The sequence below is a fragment of the Lacerta agilis genome, chromosome 3 (genome assembly GCF_009819535.1).
Source record: "Lacerta agilis isolate rLacAgi1 chromosome 3, rLacAgi1.pri, whole genome shotgun sequence".
Lineage (NCBI taxonomy): Eukaryota > Metazoa > Chordata > Lepidosauria > Squamata > Lacertidae > Lacerta > Lacerta agilis.
Genome location: NC_046314.1, coordinates 26,638,056 through 26,656,060, shown reverse-complemented (window position 1 = coordinate 26,656,060; position 18,005 = coordinate 26,638,056). Strand labels below are relative to the sequence as shown.

Sequence of the window (18,005 nt, the reverse complement as noted above, 5' to 3'; positions counted from 1 at the left end):
TTTCTCCCTCCCTGTGGGGTCCTGCCCCCTCCTCCTGTTCCCTGGAAGCTGCAGCCCCACCAGATCAAAGGGGTCGCTATGGGGCGGTGCCAGGGCTGCGGTTTGGGAGCAGAAGCTGCTTTTCATGTAATGAAAAGGGTTTGTTTGAGGCACTTTTTCCATGGCAGAGGAGGGAGCGGCCGGCCGGGAGCCTGGATCTTAACTGTTTGCCTGCTGCAGCCCTTCCTCAGCCAGCCAGGGCTGGTAGTGCTGCTTTGGGGGGAGGCAAGGAGTGTGCCCCCACCCTGTGCTGTAGCAGAAGTTGTGCCAAATCCACATTGCCGGATCCACGAAGTATATTCAAAGGTAGCGAGTGAAAGAGGATTGTAAGGAGCGAGGTCGGAGAGAAACGAAATGCAGAAAAGTCCAGACAGTGTAAATGATGTTAACAGTGACCAAGTTGTTGGTTTTTGTTTTCTTTCCTTTTGGCAGGATTTGCGGTGATTGCAGCAGCGGCAGCTTTTTTCGCTGTGGTAATGTAGCGAGGCGGAGAAGCTTCATTTGCGGTGTTCACTGTTGACGGCATAAAGAAAGGGGGAAAGAGGAGGCACCCCTCTCCTGAAATCATCATGTGGAGAAAAAGTCGGTTCTGAAAGGAGCCAGGCTCATTCATTCCACACTGCAGGTAATGCCAAGACCAGTACAGATAGCGCTGTAGTTTTTCAGAACGTCTTCCTCCATTAATTGTACTTTTAGTGGATAAATGGGTTTCAACAAAAACATCTGTCTAAACCTGCCTGTTAAATATTACATATTTGGAATGTTTACAAACTGTCAAACCATAGAAAATGCCATAGTGATGTACAATAGCAATAAAATGATGACAAATAAAACAGATAAAGAAATATCAAGGATTGCTTGTGTGTCAGCTTGTCCTAGGAAAGTCTGTAGAAATAGGAAATTTGTTAGCATCCAATGAAATATGGACAATTTTAAAGGAAAGCATGGTTTTACAAGCATTCATACTGTTAACATTGGAGTAGTGACAGTAAACTGGCTTTTAGAATATTTTGAAGAACCTTTGTTTGAGTTTGGAGATATTTATATTCATTACTAATAAGCAGAGATCACAATCCATTAAACATATATTTTGTTTTTCAGTTTTAAACTTGGCACTGCGGAAACCACAGCTTGACAAACATTTAATGGCAGTTGCTTGACTCTACCTTTTAACTGGCAGATTTGAACCTCCATAACAAATGTAAATATGCACCTATGAGGTGTTTATGTGTATGTAGAATTGGAGTTACAATGGGGTGGCAAACAGGACTTTCTTTTCATTCTTTACAGTATTCTCACTGATTCTATGTCAATTAAAAAATGTTCAGAAAAGGAAAAAAGCGGCATAGTAGCAGCAGTTCACAAAGCAGTGAAATCAGTACCAAAAGTAAGGTAAGTAAAATTGGGTATGCCTCCTTGAAAATTGGCAAATTTTAAAATATATTCATATCAGTCAGTTGAATGTCTAACTAAATTCAGAGTATTTCCCCCTTCTGTTATCCCTTGTATGACATTGTGGAAGTTTGGCATCTGCTAGATTGTGCATTCAGATGTACATCCTGAAGATATCTATAGTTGGGGATTAATCCACATTTACAAAAATGTTCACATCCCTTTTGTTATACTTGCTATTTATTCATGCAGACTTGGCATTCAAAATGAGAATAATTGATGTTATTAAAGTCAACCAGCTAAATTAAAAATTGTACATATTTTGTACCATTATGACTAAGAAAAATAACTCCTACAGTTATCTTACATGCTATAAGCATAGATGCAGCCACTGAAAGTGAATTGTAAATGATGAGTGAAATACTGCTTAGCTTGTGGAATAGGGAGAAAGAAGGAATTTAAAGTGTTCTTATTGCTGAAGGGTGTTGTACTGCAGTGTGATGTGTTATTCCATGGCTGCATTTGGATGTAACAAACTCTGGTTTATTGTTACAGGAATAAGCCTTCATTAATTATGTTTGTGGTTTAATTCATGCCTTTAATTCATTAGTTTATAAGAAAGCACACCTCTAAATATCATTTGACCTGCATAACTTCATAATGCTTTCATATGTATTCTTCCTTATCTAGTCAGTGGATTCCAGTCTTGGTGGGCTTTCACGATCTAGTACTGTGGCCAGTCTAGATACAGACTCCACAAAAAGTTCAGGTAGGAAATTGATGATGGCCTGAAGACATTCTGTTATTTGTCAGAATGCATAGATGAGTTTCATAACTAATTGGAGCTGTATCTAGAAATGTGAACATGCCGCCACAGAACTTTACTAATTTTTTAAGCAGAAAACAACGCTGAGTCTGCTATCTGTTACTTACAAATTATTACATCATCTGTGCATATACAAATAAAATTATGTAATATACACCTTTGCAGTATATGTATCACATTTTTATATTATGATGTCAATCTGTGTGATTTGTTGTCTTTTTGTATAGATCTGCAGCCTATACTACTTTGTATAACCTCCTCTGTATCTGGTAGTTCTATGGACAGGCAAAAAGCTAGACAGGACATCAGAATCCTGTTTTGTTCATGATGGAAACTTTACTGGGCAGCTCCTCTGCCTTTTGAAATTACACTAGGAAGTGTCCATATTTTCAAGCTTACATTTTGTTTAATATTGTGACCGTACCACGTTCTGAGGTTTCCTTATGCTTCCATGTATCCAAAGCATACAAACACACTTGGTTTTATGCTCTGTATTTGCAGAAACCTCTGGTACCCCAATATAAGAAATTTAAGTCATCCGCCTGATTCCATTCTGCTTTCTTTCAAGATAAATATTTTAATGTGGTTGGAATAAGCCTGGGAGAAACAACACAAATCACTTTTAAGTTACACTTTTATTTCTTCTTTTTAAGGAAAGGGACACAATTCAACATTTTGTCCTCACATTCTGTCCCCATCACACACACACCCCGTATGCTCCCCAAATCTGTCCTAGGGCTTCCTCCAAACCCCTGGAACAGATTTGGGGACAGTGCAAGGGGGGAGGTATGGAGACCACTGTTGCACAACACAAGTAATTCCAGTTGCAGTGTTATTTAGATAAATGCCACACTGAGTCAATTTTAACGGTTGAATGCCCAATAAGTTTGCCAATTGATAAAATGATGGCGTAATGGTTTAAATGTCTGTTTCTTTATAGGCCAGAGCAATAGCAACTCAGATACTTGTGCAGAATTTAGAGTAAAATATGTTGGTGCCATTGAAAAATTGAAGCTTGATGAAAGCAAGAACTTGGAGGGACCATTGGACTTGATAAACTACATAGATGTGGCACAGGTAAAGACTGACTTTGGTTGTATGTCCCCTTGGGTCTTTTTATGGGGAAACTGTGGCCCTGGGAAACCATCTTGGTCCAAGCCATCTTTATTTTTAAGAACTGGCTTCCAGTTCTGCCGAGTTCCAGATGACTGTTCCTCACTGGTATTGAAAGAGGGGCTGGAAGGCTGGGAAGTTGGCTGTTTTCAATAACCTTTTTCTTGGTACATTGTAGTGTCTAAACATTTGGTGTGGCTGATGATCTCAAGATAGAATAGCTGAACAAGGGAGTTAAAAAAGGAACATGCTCCAGAAAACTTTGGCTTGTTTTTGAATCACTAGAAAGCATCTATTTCTGTTCTGCTTCAGAAACTTTGCATGTGCGCAGTACCTTGGCTTCTGCGGTGTAAAATGAAGTAGCAAAGTATCTATCATTGTCATTAAACTTTCACGGAGCTATTGTCACTCTTTTGACTTATTTTGAAGGCTGTTGCTGCTTATTTATTTACATGAGAACATACAAGTTGTATGAGACTTGCTTTGTCATCAAACTCTATTTGCCTACAATAATTCCTTTTTGGTTTTTTCCAAAGCAAGATGGAAAGCTACCCTTTGTTCCAGGGGAAGAAGAATTTGTTATGGGAGTTTCCAAGTATGGTATTAAAGTCACAACTTTGGACCAGTATGTAAGTTGCTCCTGGTTTTCAAATATGCCTTATTCAATTTCTACAGTAATACCATCTCAGAATGTTTCTGACTATAATTGTGGTATGATTTTATTTTTCTCCTGAAGATACCAAAATCGACTTTGATTATACGAAGAATTCAAAGTTCTCAGTTTGGTGTATTGAAATTTAAATCCAACTATTACAGTTCTGTTTCTTTACAGTAGTTACCCCTTTTCTGTTAGACATACATTACCATCTTTTTGTAGACATTCTTGACTATATTCTTTATTGCCTTTTGCAGAGTTCACTTAATAACAGATTTCTGTATTCACTCCAGATTTTCTTTAAAGTCAATCATTTCAAAAGCAGATGGTTTCTGGTTGATTTAGACAATTTTGCTACCTACATAATAGCTTTTTATGTGCTAGGAGATAGAGAAAGTTATGGGTGACTGCCAAGGGAATTTCTAGATTATTTGGGAAACTTCATAATTTCAAGTTTTGGTAATTTGCAGTTCTGAAAATTGATTTTTAAATTACTCTTATGTTGTCTTTTTGTTTTTGTGATTTATATTGTAATGCCCATTGGCTGAAAGCAGTAAGAATCTGACAGACAAATTAACACATGGCATTTTCAGGATGTTTTGCATAGACATGCGCTCTACCTAATTGTTCGGATGGTCTGCTATGATGATGGCCTTGGGGCAGGGAAGAGTTTACTGGCTTTAAAGACGACTGATACAAACTATGAAGAGTACAACCTTTGGATATACCAGTGTAATAGTATGGTAAGGTTCATGCTTAATATTACTTTAAAAAACACTTGCTGGATAATTCTAGGTTGACATCAAGTCATAAAATATTAAAAGTGCTATCATATGCTTGTGCCTTATGTCTAGCTACATGGACTGGACCAAAACATAACAAAATGGGTTTGTACCATTGGGGTCTATATAAGGAAATGCTGTGTAGCCAAATTGTGGCACAGGCAGATTTCATGGCTTGGTCTGCCCTCCCATATTTTGCTGCCTGTTTCCCAGATCGCTAGAATAGAGACAGAATTAAGATATGAGCAATGACATGCATATACTAGAGTAATATTACCTCCTACTTAAGACATGATTTGTGGCACACTGGCCAGATAGGCCAGCCACCGCTATATTTGCAAATGTCAGAGCGACTCTAAATTGCATGTGCATTTGTTCCTGCCACAGCCCTAACCTTCTGTAGCAGAGGCAGTGCACGTAGCAAAAGAGCAGGAGCCTGTGTGAAAATAAGATAGTAATTTCAAATTAATTGCATATGCTTTTTGGCACATTTATTTTCTCCCTGTCAATCACTCTACCTGGATGCTACTTACAGAATTGTGGGATAAAGTACCCCCTTAATTAAATCTGTAGCTTTATTAATTAAAGGTGGGTGGCATCACCAGTTCAAGTGGAGATTTGAACCACTAGGAGGGCATAACAAACACTGACCTGTATTCTCATAGTTTTGTCGCTGCCATATATATAAACTTTAAATGCACTAGCCTGTCTTTCCAAGTGCCCATATGCATGCTAGCAAATACTGCACTAATATCACTTGGTGATAGGCTTTGAGTTTAAATGCCCTGGAGTCCTATACTAGCAACTGCTTGGTAAACAAGGGTAACCCAGTATAAATGCAGGAGCTGTCTCTCTACTAACAAATAGCCTATCTGGAATATCACTCTTGATGCTATTTTAGAAATTGCCAGCAGAAACCTATCAACTCTTGTTTGCAGGTCACATTTCTGAACCGATCCCACTGCTCTACATAAAATGCTTTAGATCAGGGATAGGCAACATGGTGCCCTCCAGATGTTGTGGACTGGAACTCTAATTACCTCTGGTCATACTGGCTGGGGCTATTGGGAGTTGCAGTTCCAAGTACCTGGATGGCACCACATTGGCTGCCTAACTTAAAATAGGAAATGTCATCAAAGCAAAGCATTCTGTAAGGGAAATGCTGAAACTTTGAGATGGGCTTGAGGTTGAATGCTTCTTCATGTTCATGAAAACAAGTATGAGCAACTCTTTCTGTGTATAAAATGCAGGAACAAGCACAAGCTATTTGTAAGGTGCTGTCAACAGCCTTTGACTCTGTTTTAACATCCGAGAAGTCCTGAATTTCTACAGCTGCACTTCATGCTGAGAGGAAGTACCGCTTGCTGTGACTGCAGCAATTGGAGAAGAATGAACACAAGTATTTTGGAGTGGATGTGAATTTTTTTTGTTAATTGCTTGAACATACTGTTCATAGGAATGAAGTTTTTTTTTTTTTTGTAAAATACCATTTTAAACATCTTGTATTTAAAAGATTTATACCATTTTTGTAAATGAATAAAAAAAAAATGAATAGAAGACGTGCCTTGCTAAATATGGCCTAATCTGACCACCCCCAGACACCATTGCTTTTAGCAGTGGCGACAAAAAGGAAAATAAATAAATAAATACATACATACATACATACATGGGTCATCAGATAGAGTAGGTCTCCCTTTCTGTTGGTGGAGAGGGAGGCCTGTTCCTTGCAAGCTGCCTTGCTGCAGGTATGGAAACTCACTGCTGCCCTGCTGGTAAGTAATGACAAAAAGGGATGTAAAAGAAGGTATATCAAGGAAGTCTTTGAATCAGCTGGATCCAAAGCCCTCTTTTTTCCATGACATGTCTCCAGCACAGGGAGGAAAGTATACTGGCCCTAGAGCATCTGTTTGTCTTTCAGTAGATTGGCTGTGCCCTCCCATTAAAGAAGAAAACCCCCAGAAAAAATGTCATCTTCCATTTTCCATCAAGGATGAGCACAACAGGCTTTGGGTTGGGCAGTTTCTCTACTTTGCATTTTCCTGCTCCCTATACGATTGAACTGTAAATTGTTTAATGTCTTGGATAAGAGAGAACTCACATTTAAGGCAGGAGTCTGTCAGCAGTCTTCTGACTTGTCGTTAATACATCAAGGCTGAATAGCGGTAATCACTCATTTTATTCCAGTGTGGCTCATTTATTAAGTGCTTTCCACATTCAATTAATAAAAAAAGTCAAGGTGAGGCTTCAAAGCAGTTTATTTTTCCAGTCAAGTGACTGGCTTAACGTAAGTGAAATTAATCATGCTCCAGACACTAAAAATAAGAATTGATTTAGGTTATACAATATATACAGTTGCTCTGCAACTAAACAATCAAAACCATCACGTTGAAAATTATACATCTCAAGTAGCATTCTGAACTGCATTTTAGGTGTCTTATACTCCTTTTTTAAAAACATTTAAACAAAAGTAATCTTACATGCTCACTAACAGTTTGTTGAACACCATCATTCCCTGTTGTCAGCTGTGAAAGAAGACCTGAACATTTTAGCATCTGTCACTCCTAAAAATCCAAAATGTCTCCTATTTAATTGGGTGAAATAGTGCCATGGAAACAAAAAAGAACTCTTGAAACAGTCTTACGTTACAAGCCTAGTGTCTGCACACTGTAGTGTGAAAAAATACTCTTACTCACAATCTTTTAGTGGCCACTATTTAAGATTAACAGCTGAAAGCTTACACACTATGGCTGGGCTCTAAACATCTAAGGCCTTAGGAATATTCAAGTCAGAGTTGAAAATCCCCTGGGTTTCACAAGATGTTTGCCAGAAGGCGCTACTTTCATCTGGGTGCACACAGCTATTTGTGCATTTCCTTGAATTCTGGCCAATGTGAAATTTAAGGGCCACATAAACTTCCAAAGCCTATCCTGCATATGGTATTAACTAAGATTCTGTGTCAAAAAATACTGTACATAAGTGAATTGTGCAAAATAATGTGCCAATTTATTTGCTAGTTTACTAGGAATACAAACATAACCTATAGTGTCAGTAGCCAAACTGAATTCATCAGCATCCAAATAAACTTGTAGTGGCAAAGTACTTTTTTCCTAATATACATATATATTTAGTGGGAACTTTGAATATGCAGACTTAGCTTTAAAACTTAAAATAAAAGCATCTCGAAGCATTCCAGTTTGTCCCCATATACAATGCAACAGCTTGTACGAAAGTGAGTTTTAATATAAGCCCACTGGTTTGCATCCGCAGATCTGACAAGTTGCTTCAAATGTACCACTTTAGCAAGGCAGTTTGAGATGCAGCATCCCATCCCAAATATAAATATACCAATTGGCCTGTTTCCCCCCTCCCCCTCTGTTTCAACCTATGCTAGCCAATATGTACATAATTTCTGTGTCAGAAATTCAAAGTTCTCTTGATAAATCTAGAGATACAATAGTCACAAAACTTGTGATGAAAGCCAATGTGACCTGGACGTTGATATTCTAATCCTATGCTACCAGTGCACAGTTTCGGTAGCATATGCAAAGTAAAAACCGTTAACAATTATCACAATATACAAACATTAAAAGGACATTTTTGTAATATTCTGCAATAGTCTACCAATTTGGAATTATGAAATCTATTCACAATTATTAACAGTGTTAACTACCATGTTCAGGAACAGAAGTACACAGTGTGCATCTGCAAAGAAATAAGGAATTGCTTGCAAGACAGAAGTGTGTACCTTAATACAGAGGGTGTTTGGATGAATACCCTGCTTACATTGTCCTACGACAATAGTCTTAGGTGTGAACATAGCTACCGTGGTTTTTCTTTTAAATAAAAATAATTCTAGACAACACATTTTTTTGTGTTCGAAGAAAAGAACTGCAACAAAAATTTCAGCAAATGTGTAATCCACATTCATTTACCAATAATATTGTCCTGGGTTTTGTTACCTCAACGATGACTTTAAGAATAGAATAAAATATACATTAAATGTATATTTTTTTATAGAAAAGTATGACCTCATATTCATCATATTTACAAATTTGAGGTGAACAGATTCGGGGTTTAAAGTAAAATATCTACATCCAATTATTAAAATATCTCTTGGATGGAACTACGGGCCTTTCTAGACAAACTTTTTCATATGATCCAAGTATGGAAATACTCGTTTCTTTTGGGTAAGTGTGATCATGTTGCATTTCTCCAGCATTTGAACAGCTTTAAAAACAACATTTCCTTCTAGAGTTTATGCCTACAGATCACAGGAGGCAGCCCTGTTACCCTTTCCCTTGGTGCTAATTCACTAGCATAGAGAAATGGCAGAAACTGGATATATGGCAGGTTCTGTTTCTGCCTGCGTTCTTTCGTGACAGTTCCATGGAAAGAAGGGAATGCCACAAACCCCTTGGGCTCAGGGGCTTTCTCCCCCCCTGGCCTAACAAGTCAGGGGAAACAGACTTTGGAATAACTTTTCCCTTGAGGGGATAAACAGTTGCAGCATGTAGTTCTGCATGGGACTGCGTCTTCCTTATCATAGATGTAGGAGAAGTAGGCAGGGGACTCACAAGCATACTCTTCTTTCCTGGCTGCATAAATTGATGACTCTTCCCCACCCCTTCGTCTATGGGACAGGATATTAGAGCCTATTAGCACCTACATTAGGTGTTTGGGCCCCATTAGTGCTGTAGTAGGAAAATGCACTGGGGCTTATTCATTGAGAAATATTTGCTAGGGTTTGGTTTTTAGATCTGAATCACTTTAATTGTTGCTCGGGCAACAGATTTTGGTCCCTGGTTGGACTCAAGCTTTGCAAAACCTTTTTAAGCATTCTGCCCAGCTAAGGGTTGTTGGCAGGTATATAATTATCACTCACATGGAGTGCCTACAGCAAATCCCAATGCAATCAAAATCAATGAGGCTTCAGTAGAATTATTGTGCTGGAAGAAAGAGCCCAGTCCTTTGTGGATGATGCTTATGTCTTGCCTGAAAACATAAGCCACCAAGCATCAGAGACAAGCAGTCTGAAAACCTCTGTGTACTGCCCTTTGTTACTACTTAGTGCTCTTTTAGGACTTCTTTGTACTTTTGCAATGTAGTCAAGTACTCCACCCTCAAGTCCGCCAAGCTCTTCAACTTAGCCAATCAATGGATGTGGACGAGGAATCAGTGATGGGTAGATTTTCTAGCCTCGTGTTTTTGTAGTGTACTGAGTAAAAAGTGGAAGTAAGCACCACTCTTAAAACTGAGTTTTCACTGCAGCTACATTGTCCTGAGACAGGTCTCAAAGACACTGAGTGCAAACAAATACCAGATATGCATCAGAGGCACCTGAAATTGGTACTGAAATGTAATATATTAGTGCAGTCAGGCCATTCATCTCTCTGCTAATCTGCCCACTTTTAAAATTGTGAACCCTGTGGTGTGCACCTTATTTGCTGAAGAGAGAAACTCTGGTGCATAGGTTAGTGAGAAAGTCTAAAAGGGAGATTTGAAATCAGTTTCACATATTTTTTTCTGTTGCATTAATGGTTTTTTTTATGGTCTTCCAGAATTCACAATGAAAATAGTTCAAGTGGATCTGCCTACTACAAAGAAAATCTTCCTTGGGCGATTCAAAAACCTTAAGTTCCGTTGTATGAATTGCCACAACAAAGAGTCCACAGTGATGTATCATTCATGAAGTATCCTGGTGAAGCATCTAATTCCAGGCAGAGAGCTCCAGTGATACCTGGAAATGCAAACTCTCTCCACCTGCAAACGAGCAGTTTAATCAACAATAAAGTGCACAAATGATACAGGGAAAGCTCCTTTGTGGTTAGGATCTCCATCAATATGCCCAATCTGGAAAAGACAAAACATTTTTAAGAATTAAAAGGGTGAAGCCTGTCTCTATCCAATTAGTGGTCACAGAAAGTTGCCCTCCACTGTACTAGTTGCAACTGTGCTACTGTCACCCCCAAACAACAAATCTTTAGTAATAAAGGAAAAAGGCTATACAGTTGAACGCCTTGCGAGTCAAATGTTTCGGCTCCCGAATGATCAAAAACTGGAAGTGAGTGTTCCGGTTTTCGAACGTATTTTCAGAAGCCGGACAAACCGATGGGGCTTCCAATTGGCTGCAGGAGCTTCCGGCAGCCAATCAGAAGTTGCACTTTGGAAGTCAAACGTTTCGGAAGTCGAATGGACTTCCGGAATGGATTCTGTTTGACTTCCAAGGTACAACTGTAGTTTCTTTACTATTAGACAATCAATAAAAACCAGACAGTGCTCCTTTTATGTGTAAACTAGTTAATCAGAGGATAGGCTGAAACAAAATAAATAAAGAATAGACGGTAAGAACAAATGCAATCTTTCATTTAAAAACAAAGGTTTATTATTATTTTTTCCTTCAAATTTTCACTAAAAGGATGCAAATTCAAAGTTCGCTTATTTCCAGTGGAATGATATTTCTTAAGAACTACTGGTCTTGACTGTAATAAACTGATTGATTGATCTTCCTTAAGAGGCCCAAGTGGTATATGACACAAGACAGTAATAAGGGGAAGACATACATATTTATTCTCTGTTTTGAAGTTCGCTTAGTTTCAAAGAAAAAAAAAGGAAAAGGAGCTCCTATTTGAGAAAAAAGAAACCTTTAAAATGCAAAACTAGTTGTGTGAATCTTTGGATCCTGGCTTAAGAGGAAGGGACTGTATATATTATAGATATCTAACTGGGTTTTCTGAAACAACGGTGTTTTGCAATATTCTTTTTTAACCATCTGTGTTCTGTGTTTCTGCAGAAAGGATGAGCTTCAAAAATCTGTATGGTTCAAATTCAACTGAAATAACGCTGCTCCTCAATATTGCTTTCAGTGGATACCTCTGAAAATAACTGAATAGTACTTCAGTGAGGGATTCAGTTATGCTGATTGTTAAGAGATAAGTTCCTACCAACATACGTGTGTTTGTGTGTGTACACACACACACACACACACACACACTACAGCCCTTGGCATGATTTAGCTAATAAATACTTACCCACCACTCCTGATCTTCCTCACCATCAACTATGATGATATCGCCCTCTGAAAATGTAAGCTCGTCTGGATTATCAGCTACGCAGTTATAAATGGCTTTTACTCTCTTGGGCTTTGTTTTTGACTGCAATACAGAGATGAACAAAAAGAGAAGAGCAACGGGTTGGAAACATAAGCCAAGTAAAACAGAAAATACCATTAGCAGCAGTGAGAGGACAGCAGTTCACCACTTTTAGTCTACAAGCAGCTCAGGTAGCAGAAAATAGGAAGTCAGATAATTGATCCATTTAGCTTAGTACACTGACAGGCAGCGGTTCTCCAGGGTTTCAGACTGAGGTGTCTCCTGGCCCTACCCAGAGATTGTACCTGTCACCTGCTGCATGCAAAGCATGTCTGAACAACAACCTGTCCCCCTGCAAAAAAATTCCTACAAATATGCACACGTGTTTAAAATCGTCCCAATATACATGTCTGATCTAAAATACATATCATGCTTTGCTGTTCACAAATTACAAAGGGGTTCCCTTGTGCGCCACCACTTAATTAATACATGCAGCAAAATAACCTACGAAGCTGCCCTCGGTGCTTTTGACTTTCATAACAATTAATCTGGAGGTCCCGCTTTGGGTTTTAATACACATTAAGAGCATCCAGCAAGGGCATGCTATCACAAACAGGCATTTCATTACGTGTACAAACAGCTCTCTGAACATTCATGCACAGCGGAACAGACATGTAGGACCTTCCGACAAGGCAGAGTGCGCTCTCAATTCATTCGGCGCTCGATGTTTTCAAAGCAGTGACAAAATGTTAAGGCCAAGACTCGTTACATTAACCCCTGAGATGCCAGTAGATCAAATTGTTTGGGAAATAAGAACGACACCAGGAAGCTAGCACAAGGCATCTAGGAGAACATCCACCTTCCAGATAGAATATTCTTTAATGGCTCCATTCAATCTTCTTGAAATAATGCAACCCCCATGGAACAATAACTAGAAATTCATGGAATTTTCTGCCTGCAGTATCTGTTTTATTACCTACCATGTTTATTGGCCAGTTAAATTTTCTGGTCAGCTTACAGTGGCAATAAAAAATTAACTCACGTAGAGGTACTTGATCTGGCAAATGCCTCTGCCAGCAGGAGGAGGAGGGAGGTGACTTTTGCAGATTCCCCTGGAGCAAATTTTTTAAGGGGCAGTGGATCCTGCAAGGGACAGCAGGAATTGGCCAAAAAAAAAAACCCACAACCCTGCCTCTCCTTTTATTCCACTGGTTATGGGATCAAAAGCTCTCCTGTGAGCACAAGGCAGCCTTCCCTAACCTGGTACCTTCCAGAAGTTTTGGACTCCAAATCTTCATCATCCCTTAGTATTGGCCACACTGGTAGCCAGGGCTAATGGAAGTTGCAGTCCGAAATATCTGGAGGGCAACTGTTTGAAGACGGCTGGTACCAAGAGCATCAGCTGGGTTCTGCCTTCTAACTTGTGGCTTGTTTCTATGGTAACTTTGGACACCTTAGCAAAAGGTGGAATGGGTTACTTAGGCTGCAATCTTATACACACACTTGTTATTCTGAAGTCAATGGCGCTTAAGTATGAGTAGACATGCACAGGATCGTACTGTTCGTGGGTTATTTAGCGGACTTGGTTTAAAGCTGAATTCATCCAGCTAATGTCCTTTAGCTGAGGCCTGTACTAAAGCTTTGGCTAAGATGATTTACCGAGATCTTTTTAGCTAAAGCTCTTTAGCTCATTCTGTATTCTCCACCCCCCCCCCCATTCTCTCTTTCACACATACGCAAACAAATATTATGGGTTGACTTTTGTAGTTGGCATGAGCTAGGAATCAAATGAAACTAGGTTACCTGAAAGGGCCCAGTGTACAAGGGACCCCTAAGTGAAGAGTGTTTGCAGCTCACCCTACAAAAGTTGTTGGTTGTTTACAACTACGCCACACAAACTAGTTTCTAAGAAGCAAATTTTGTAACAGGACCCATGTAACCTGAAGAAGTTGCTCGCCCCTTTTGGAACCGTCAGATTCCACACAGTGCCTTTATTCCCAACGTGAAGAGCTGCCAAACACAAAAGAGATTGACCTAGATTCTTGACGACTTACTATTTGAGACTTCCTTGGCATTGGAGCTGGAGGTTGGACTGGTGCCGACATGTTTGCAGAAGGGACAACTTGGGATCCAGAAATCTCAGATGCAGACGAAGATGAAGACTCTCCTGTTATTAAAAATAAAGCAAATATTTTCAGTTAAAATTGGCTCTTAGAAAGCTGTTTTTAGATAACATACTGTGCTACTTCTCTCTAGGGTACCAAGCCACTGTCTGTGGTTTCCCAAAAACTATCACTTTTTGCACTAAATCCCATCAGCTGTAGGTCAGTTGTGTCAGAACCAAGGGTGCAATCTACACATACAGAAGGTGCCAGGTTCAATCCCAGGCACCTCCAGGTAAAGGACTAGCAATGTCCACTGTCTGATACCCTGGACAGCTGCTGCCAATCAGTGTAGACATCACTGACCTAGATGGACCAGTGGTCTGACATGGTATTAAACAGTTTCCTATATTCCCAAATAAATTTAAAAAATTAAAATACAGCAAAGTCATTGTGGTTAGGTTTTACTACCTCCCAAATAAACCTGTCAACAGGGCCAACAGTTGCTACTAAAGCAGGTAAATTAAAATTAGGATTTAATAATAATACTAATACTAATAATAATAATAATAATAATCACCAGAAGATTGCTGCAGAGATCCAGGTCCTTTACTCTTGGCCGACCTGTCAGCCCTGTTCAGGAGAAAACCAAACATGACTGCTCGTCATCACGTCTGCAATTTGCTGTGTCTAATTTACTTTTTGAAACAATAATCAGAATGGGATTCAGTTAATGAGTCCCGTGCAAGGACTTCTACTTGTGCAACACATACACACCCTGCACACACACCCCAAATGAAATGTGAAGAGGATCAGAAGAACACCCAGAAGAGTGAAGAGGGGGCAGGGAGGAGAGGGACAATAATTCTATCTGGCAAACAGCACAATCAACATAGCACAACCACCAATTGCTATGTTACTTCAGAGTATCAAAGTTACACTCTTAAATGGCATTTGCTGTTGGTAAGTAATTATCTATCTCTTCACACACACACACCCTGGCCCCGCAGCCTTTGCTGCTGTCTGTATAGAGCCTGCCCAGCACCTGAACTGAACACAACACAAGGTGAAATCTTCAATAAGGACATTTCCTCTATTAAATAAGGAAGCGCAAATGACATTTCTGTAGAAGTGCAACAAAACATGGACTGCCATAATCAGGCAATAAGGTGAGCACACTATCTTTCAGCAACCTGCAGATATTTTAGGAAGAAAAGGCGACACATTACCCAGAAGCAGGCTTTTTCTGAGAAATTCTACTTGGAGGCTGGGGAGGAAGTGGTGGTGGCGTAGGCTTGGACTGTGGCACCACTGGCTGTTTTGACTGCTGGCTCAAAGCTTCGAGAACACTGGCTGTCTTTGCAACAGGAGGTGGTGCTGAAGAGAGTATATCTATATATAAAAAAATGCATGTACAGTACAATAATACGATGATGGTGAATGCTGGAATGTTTGATACAATTCCTACAAACAAGATTATTGCTACCTAACTTTGTGATTTCTAAAATGTAACCAATCCTTCAAAAACTAAGGCTAAAGAGACAATGAAGCTGCAATCCTATACACATGTTTCTGGGAGTAAGCCCCACACTGAACTGAACAGGACTTAGAATCATAGAGTTGGAAGAGACCACAAGGGCCATCCAGTCCAACCCCCTGCCAAGCAGGAAACACCATCAAAGCATTCCTGACTTATTTCTGCCTGGACATATGCTGAATTGCATTGTGAGAGCCTGGACAAATTGGGTTAGTTTTAACTATGGTTTAATTAAATAAGCCAACTTATGAAGTCGTTTTGATTCATTAAACCATAGTTAAGACCTAACCAGAGTTTGTCTGGGCTCAGATCAATTGTCAAACTGTGGTTAGTCAAAAACCGAAGCAAAAGTTTCTACTTTTCTTCAGGCAACCCACGAGATGGGAGAGTGCAAAAGTTTGAGGCTCACTGGCTTAATGATAAACCACAGTTTATAATTATGTCTGAACATAAACAATGCAGTGGGAGGCTCTGGCTAACTCATAGATTAAAACTGGAGCTAACAGTAGCCTACCTGCTATGAGGTACTTGTACTGGTAGTGAGGCTAATCTTCATGAGAGGTGGTTTAACATGAGTAGGTAATTTTAAGTGTCACTTTTAGTCGTGCATCTGTAATATGCCTTCAGAAGTAACCATTAATAGAGGAACAAGGAACATTAAAACCACAATCTTTTTGCCTTTTTAAAGAAACTCCCTAAAAGTTCAGGGAACAACCTGAATTCCTTGCAAAACTAATCTGAAATATCCATTCCTCAACAGTGTACCGCAGGAAGTCTTAACAAACAGTGTGTTGAAGTAGCCAGATGGAAAAGCAGCAGGCTGAAAACTACATCCACCAGAGAAAAAGAAACATGAGTTGTGGAATGGGAAGTTGAGGCCAACCGTGATTAGATGCAGAGAAAACAAAGGAAGCAGTGGAAAAGGGCAAACATACTTGTAGATGTTACACGCAATGGCGGAACAGGGGGATGGACAGTTGGTGGATCGGATGAAGACCTTTGCCTGCTTATGCTTTCCATTCCTAAAGAATTTGTCTTCCACAGTGTGTTCGATGAAGGAGTTGTCTGAACAGCACTGCCAAGAAATGAAGACTGAACTAAAAAGAAAGGAAAACACTGTGTCATTATCATAATCACTGCTGGCTGAGAAGCGAGGAGAAAACAGCACCTTTTTCTTAAGTGGACTGACTGGCTGTGAGCCAGAGGAACACGCACTTCTACACAAGGACTGGGTCATTTCTAAGGCCTTGTTCACACCTGCGTGTTTCATCACTTGGTGACTGGGCTATCACAGGATAAGCATGAGTGAATGAGCTGCCATGGACCAATCATCAGACAGAAGGCTTTTGCGTCGTCTCAGAACAATACTTTTCAATGGGGCGCACATCAACTGATGCATAAAGTGCCCCCCCCCCCCGTTTGCAGCTGCTTGGCTCCTGCCATACAAGGCTAAGCCTATTAAGATTTTACTAAAAAAAATAGTACAGTTGGGGCAGAGAAACTAATTAGGTGTGGATGTTGTTGTGGACATCACTTTGCACAAAATAGGAGATGTCGTGCTCCCAAAATTTAGCAGTGGGTGTTAGGCTTGTCTCCTCTTATCCCAGACAATGGGCTGATACCTTTAAATCTCCTGATGCAGTGGGGCAGGATAAGGCTGTGGTGGCTATTCTACCTGTTGGCTCCCACTTCCTGTCATCTTCCCTTCTCTTTTGCCTGCGGCAGCAAGCAGCTTTCCAGGTATGCCACACAGCAGGTGAGGCAAGGGGCATATTGGCATGGGAAGCAAAATGGGGAGAGACGGTCATGGCTATTTTTGTCTCCTGTTGTACCAGGAGGTCTTTATCCACATAAGGTTTAACAAAGTGTGTGTGTGGGGGGTCATAATAAAGCATATGGCAAGACATAGTAACAGTAGTAAATCATAGTTTGCTGATGAACAGTGGCAGATTTTTTTTTAGCAATTGTAATAGGAAAGAAGATTGCAAAGTTTTTGTTAGTTAATGAAGAAGCAAGGCTTGCAGCCACATTTGCTGAAAGGAAGCGTTAGCCAGACAGCACATTATTTATGAAAGCCACCAGGGCCCTATTTGGGTACAACCGACCACACCACTGTTAACGGTGTGAAGGGAGAGAGTGGGGTCACCTCACCCCCTCTCACTCCCTACCCTGGCTGCTTCATCCCACAACAGAGCCCCCCAAGCTGCCCACAAATCGGGGGCATGTCTGCAGTGGAGCAGCCTGACAAACATGTGTAGGCTGTCACTCTGAACATTCAGGGCCACAGCTCAGCCTACTCACATTCAGCTGCCCCATAGCATACACCCTACCGGTATGCATGTGGGCAGCTTTAGGGGCAGGCTGGTGGGGGGGGGATGCACACATGGCAAATGTGCCTGGCTCCACTCTCGCAACTCAGACAGTCATATAATCCTGAACGCTTCAATAGGGCTTCAGGAGAATAAAAACAA

General features: G+C 40.2%; 2 protein-coding genes across 9 annotated transcripts in view; one reads left to right on the top strand and one right to left on the bottom strand.

The window, feature by feature from the left end:
* The first annotated feature begins 561 nt into the window (after window positions 1–561).
* Window positions 562–6,261, top strand: ITGB1BP1 (integrin subunit beta 1 binding protein 1). 3 transcript variants are annotated; one of them, XM_033143079.1, is made up of 7 exons: window positions 564–664; window positions 1,330–1,431; window positions 2,122–2,200; window positions 3,198–3,334; window positions 3,907–3,999; window positions 4,619–4,768; window positions 6,058–6,259. In XM_033143079.1, the coding sequence occupies exons 2-7, from the start codon at window positions 1,360–1,362 to the stop codon at window positions 6,127–6,129; spliced, it is 603 nt and encodes a 200-aa protein (XP_032998970.1). In that variant the 5' UTR covers window positions 564–664; window positions 1,330–1,359; the 3' UTR covers window positions 6,130–6,259. The 3 variants fall into 3 exon arrangements, with proteins under 3 accessions (XP_032998972.1, XP_032998970.1, XP_032998971.1); XM_033143080.1 differs by lacking the exon at window positions 564–664 and adding an exon at window positions 1,216–1,240; XM_033143081.1 differs by lacking the exon at window positions 3,198–3,334 and having other exon boundaries at window positions 562–664; window positions 3,911–3,999; window positions 6,058–6,261.
* A 1,908-nt stretch (window positions 6,262–8,169) lies between these two features.
* ASAP2 (ArfGAP with SH3 domain, ankyrin repeat and PH domain 2) overlaps window positions 8,170–18,005 on the bottom strand; it is a 92,533-nt gene continuing 82,697 nt past the window's right edge. For 3 of the 6 annotated variants that reach the window (XM_033143071.1, XM_033143072.1, XM_033143074.1), the window contains 6 exons: window positions 16,470–16,631; window positions 15,227–15,389; window positions 14,578–14,630; window positions 13,950–14,062; window positions 11,836–11,958; window positions 10,336–10,657 (listed from right to left, as the gene is read on the bottom strand). In XM_033143071.1, the coding sequence (XP_032998962.1) occupies window positions 10,583–10,657; window positions 11,836–11,958; window positions 13,950–14,062; window positions 14,578–14,630; window positions 15,227–15,389; window positions 16,470–16,631 (689 nt within the window). In that variant the 3' untranslated portion in view covers window positions 10,336–10,582. Of the gene's footprint in view, window positions 10,658–11,835; window positions 11,959–13,949; window positions 14,063–14,577; window positions 14,631–15,226; window positions 15,390–16,469; window positions 16,632–18,005 lie in introns of all 6 variants that reach the window. The other 3 variants (XM_033143075.1, XM_033143076.1, XM_033143073.1) reach the window with 2 other exon arrangements.

Bases quoted from the DNA above. Each gene is read 5' to 3' on its own strand.
- ITGB1BP1 (XM_033143079.1), top strand. From the start codon at position 1,360: ATGTTCAGAAAAGGAAAAAAGCGGCATAGTAGCAGCAGTTCACAAAGC. The intron at 1,432-2,121 runs GTAAGTAAAATT...TTCCTTATCTAG, and splicing joins AAATCAGTACCAAAAGTAAG to TCAGTGGATTCCAGTCTTGG. The intron at 4,000-4,618 runs GTAAGTTGCTCC...TGGCATTTTCAG, and splicing joins TCACAACTTTGGACCAGTAT to GATGTTTTGCATAGACATGC.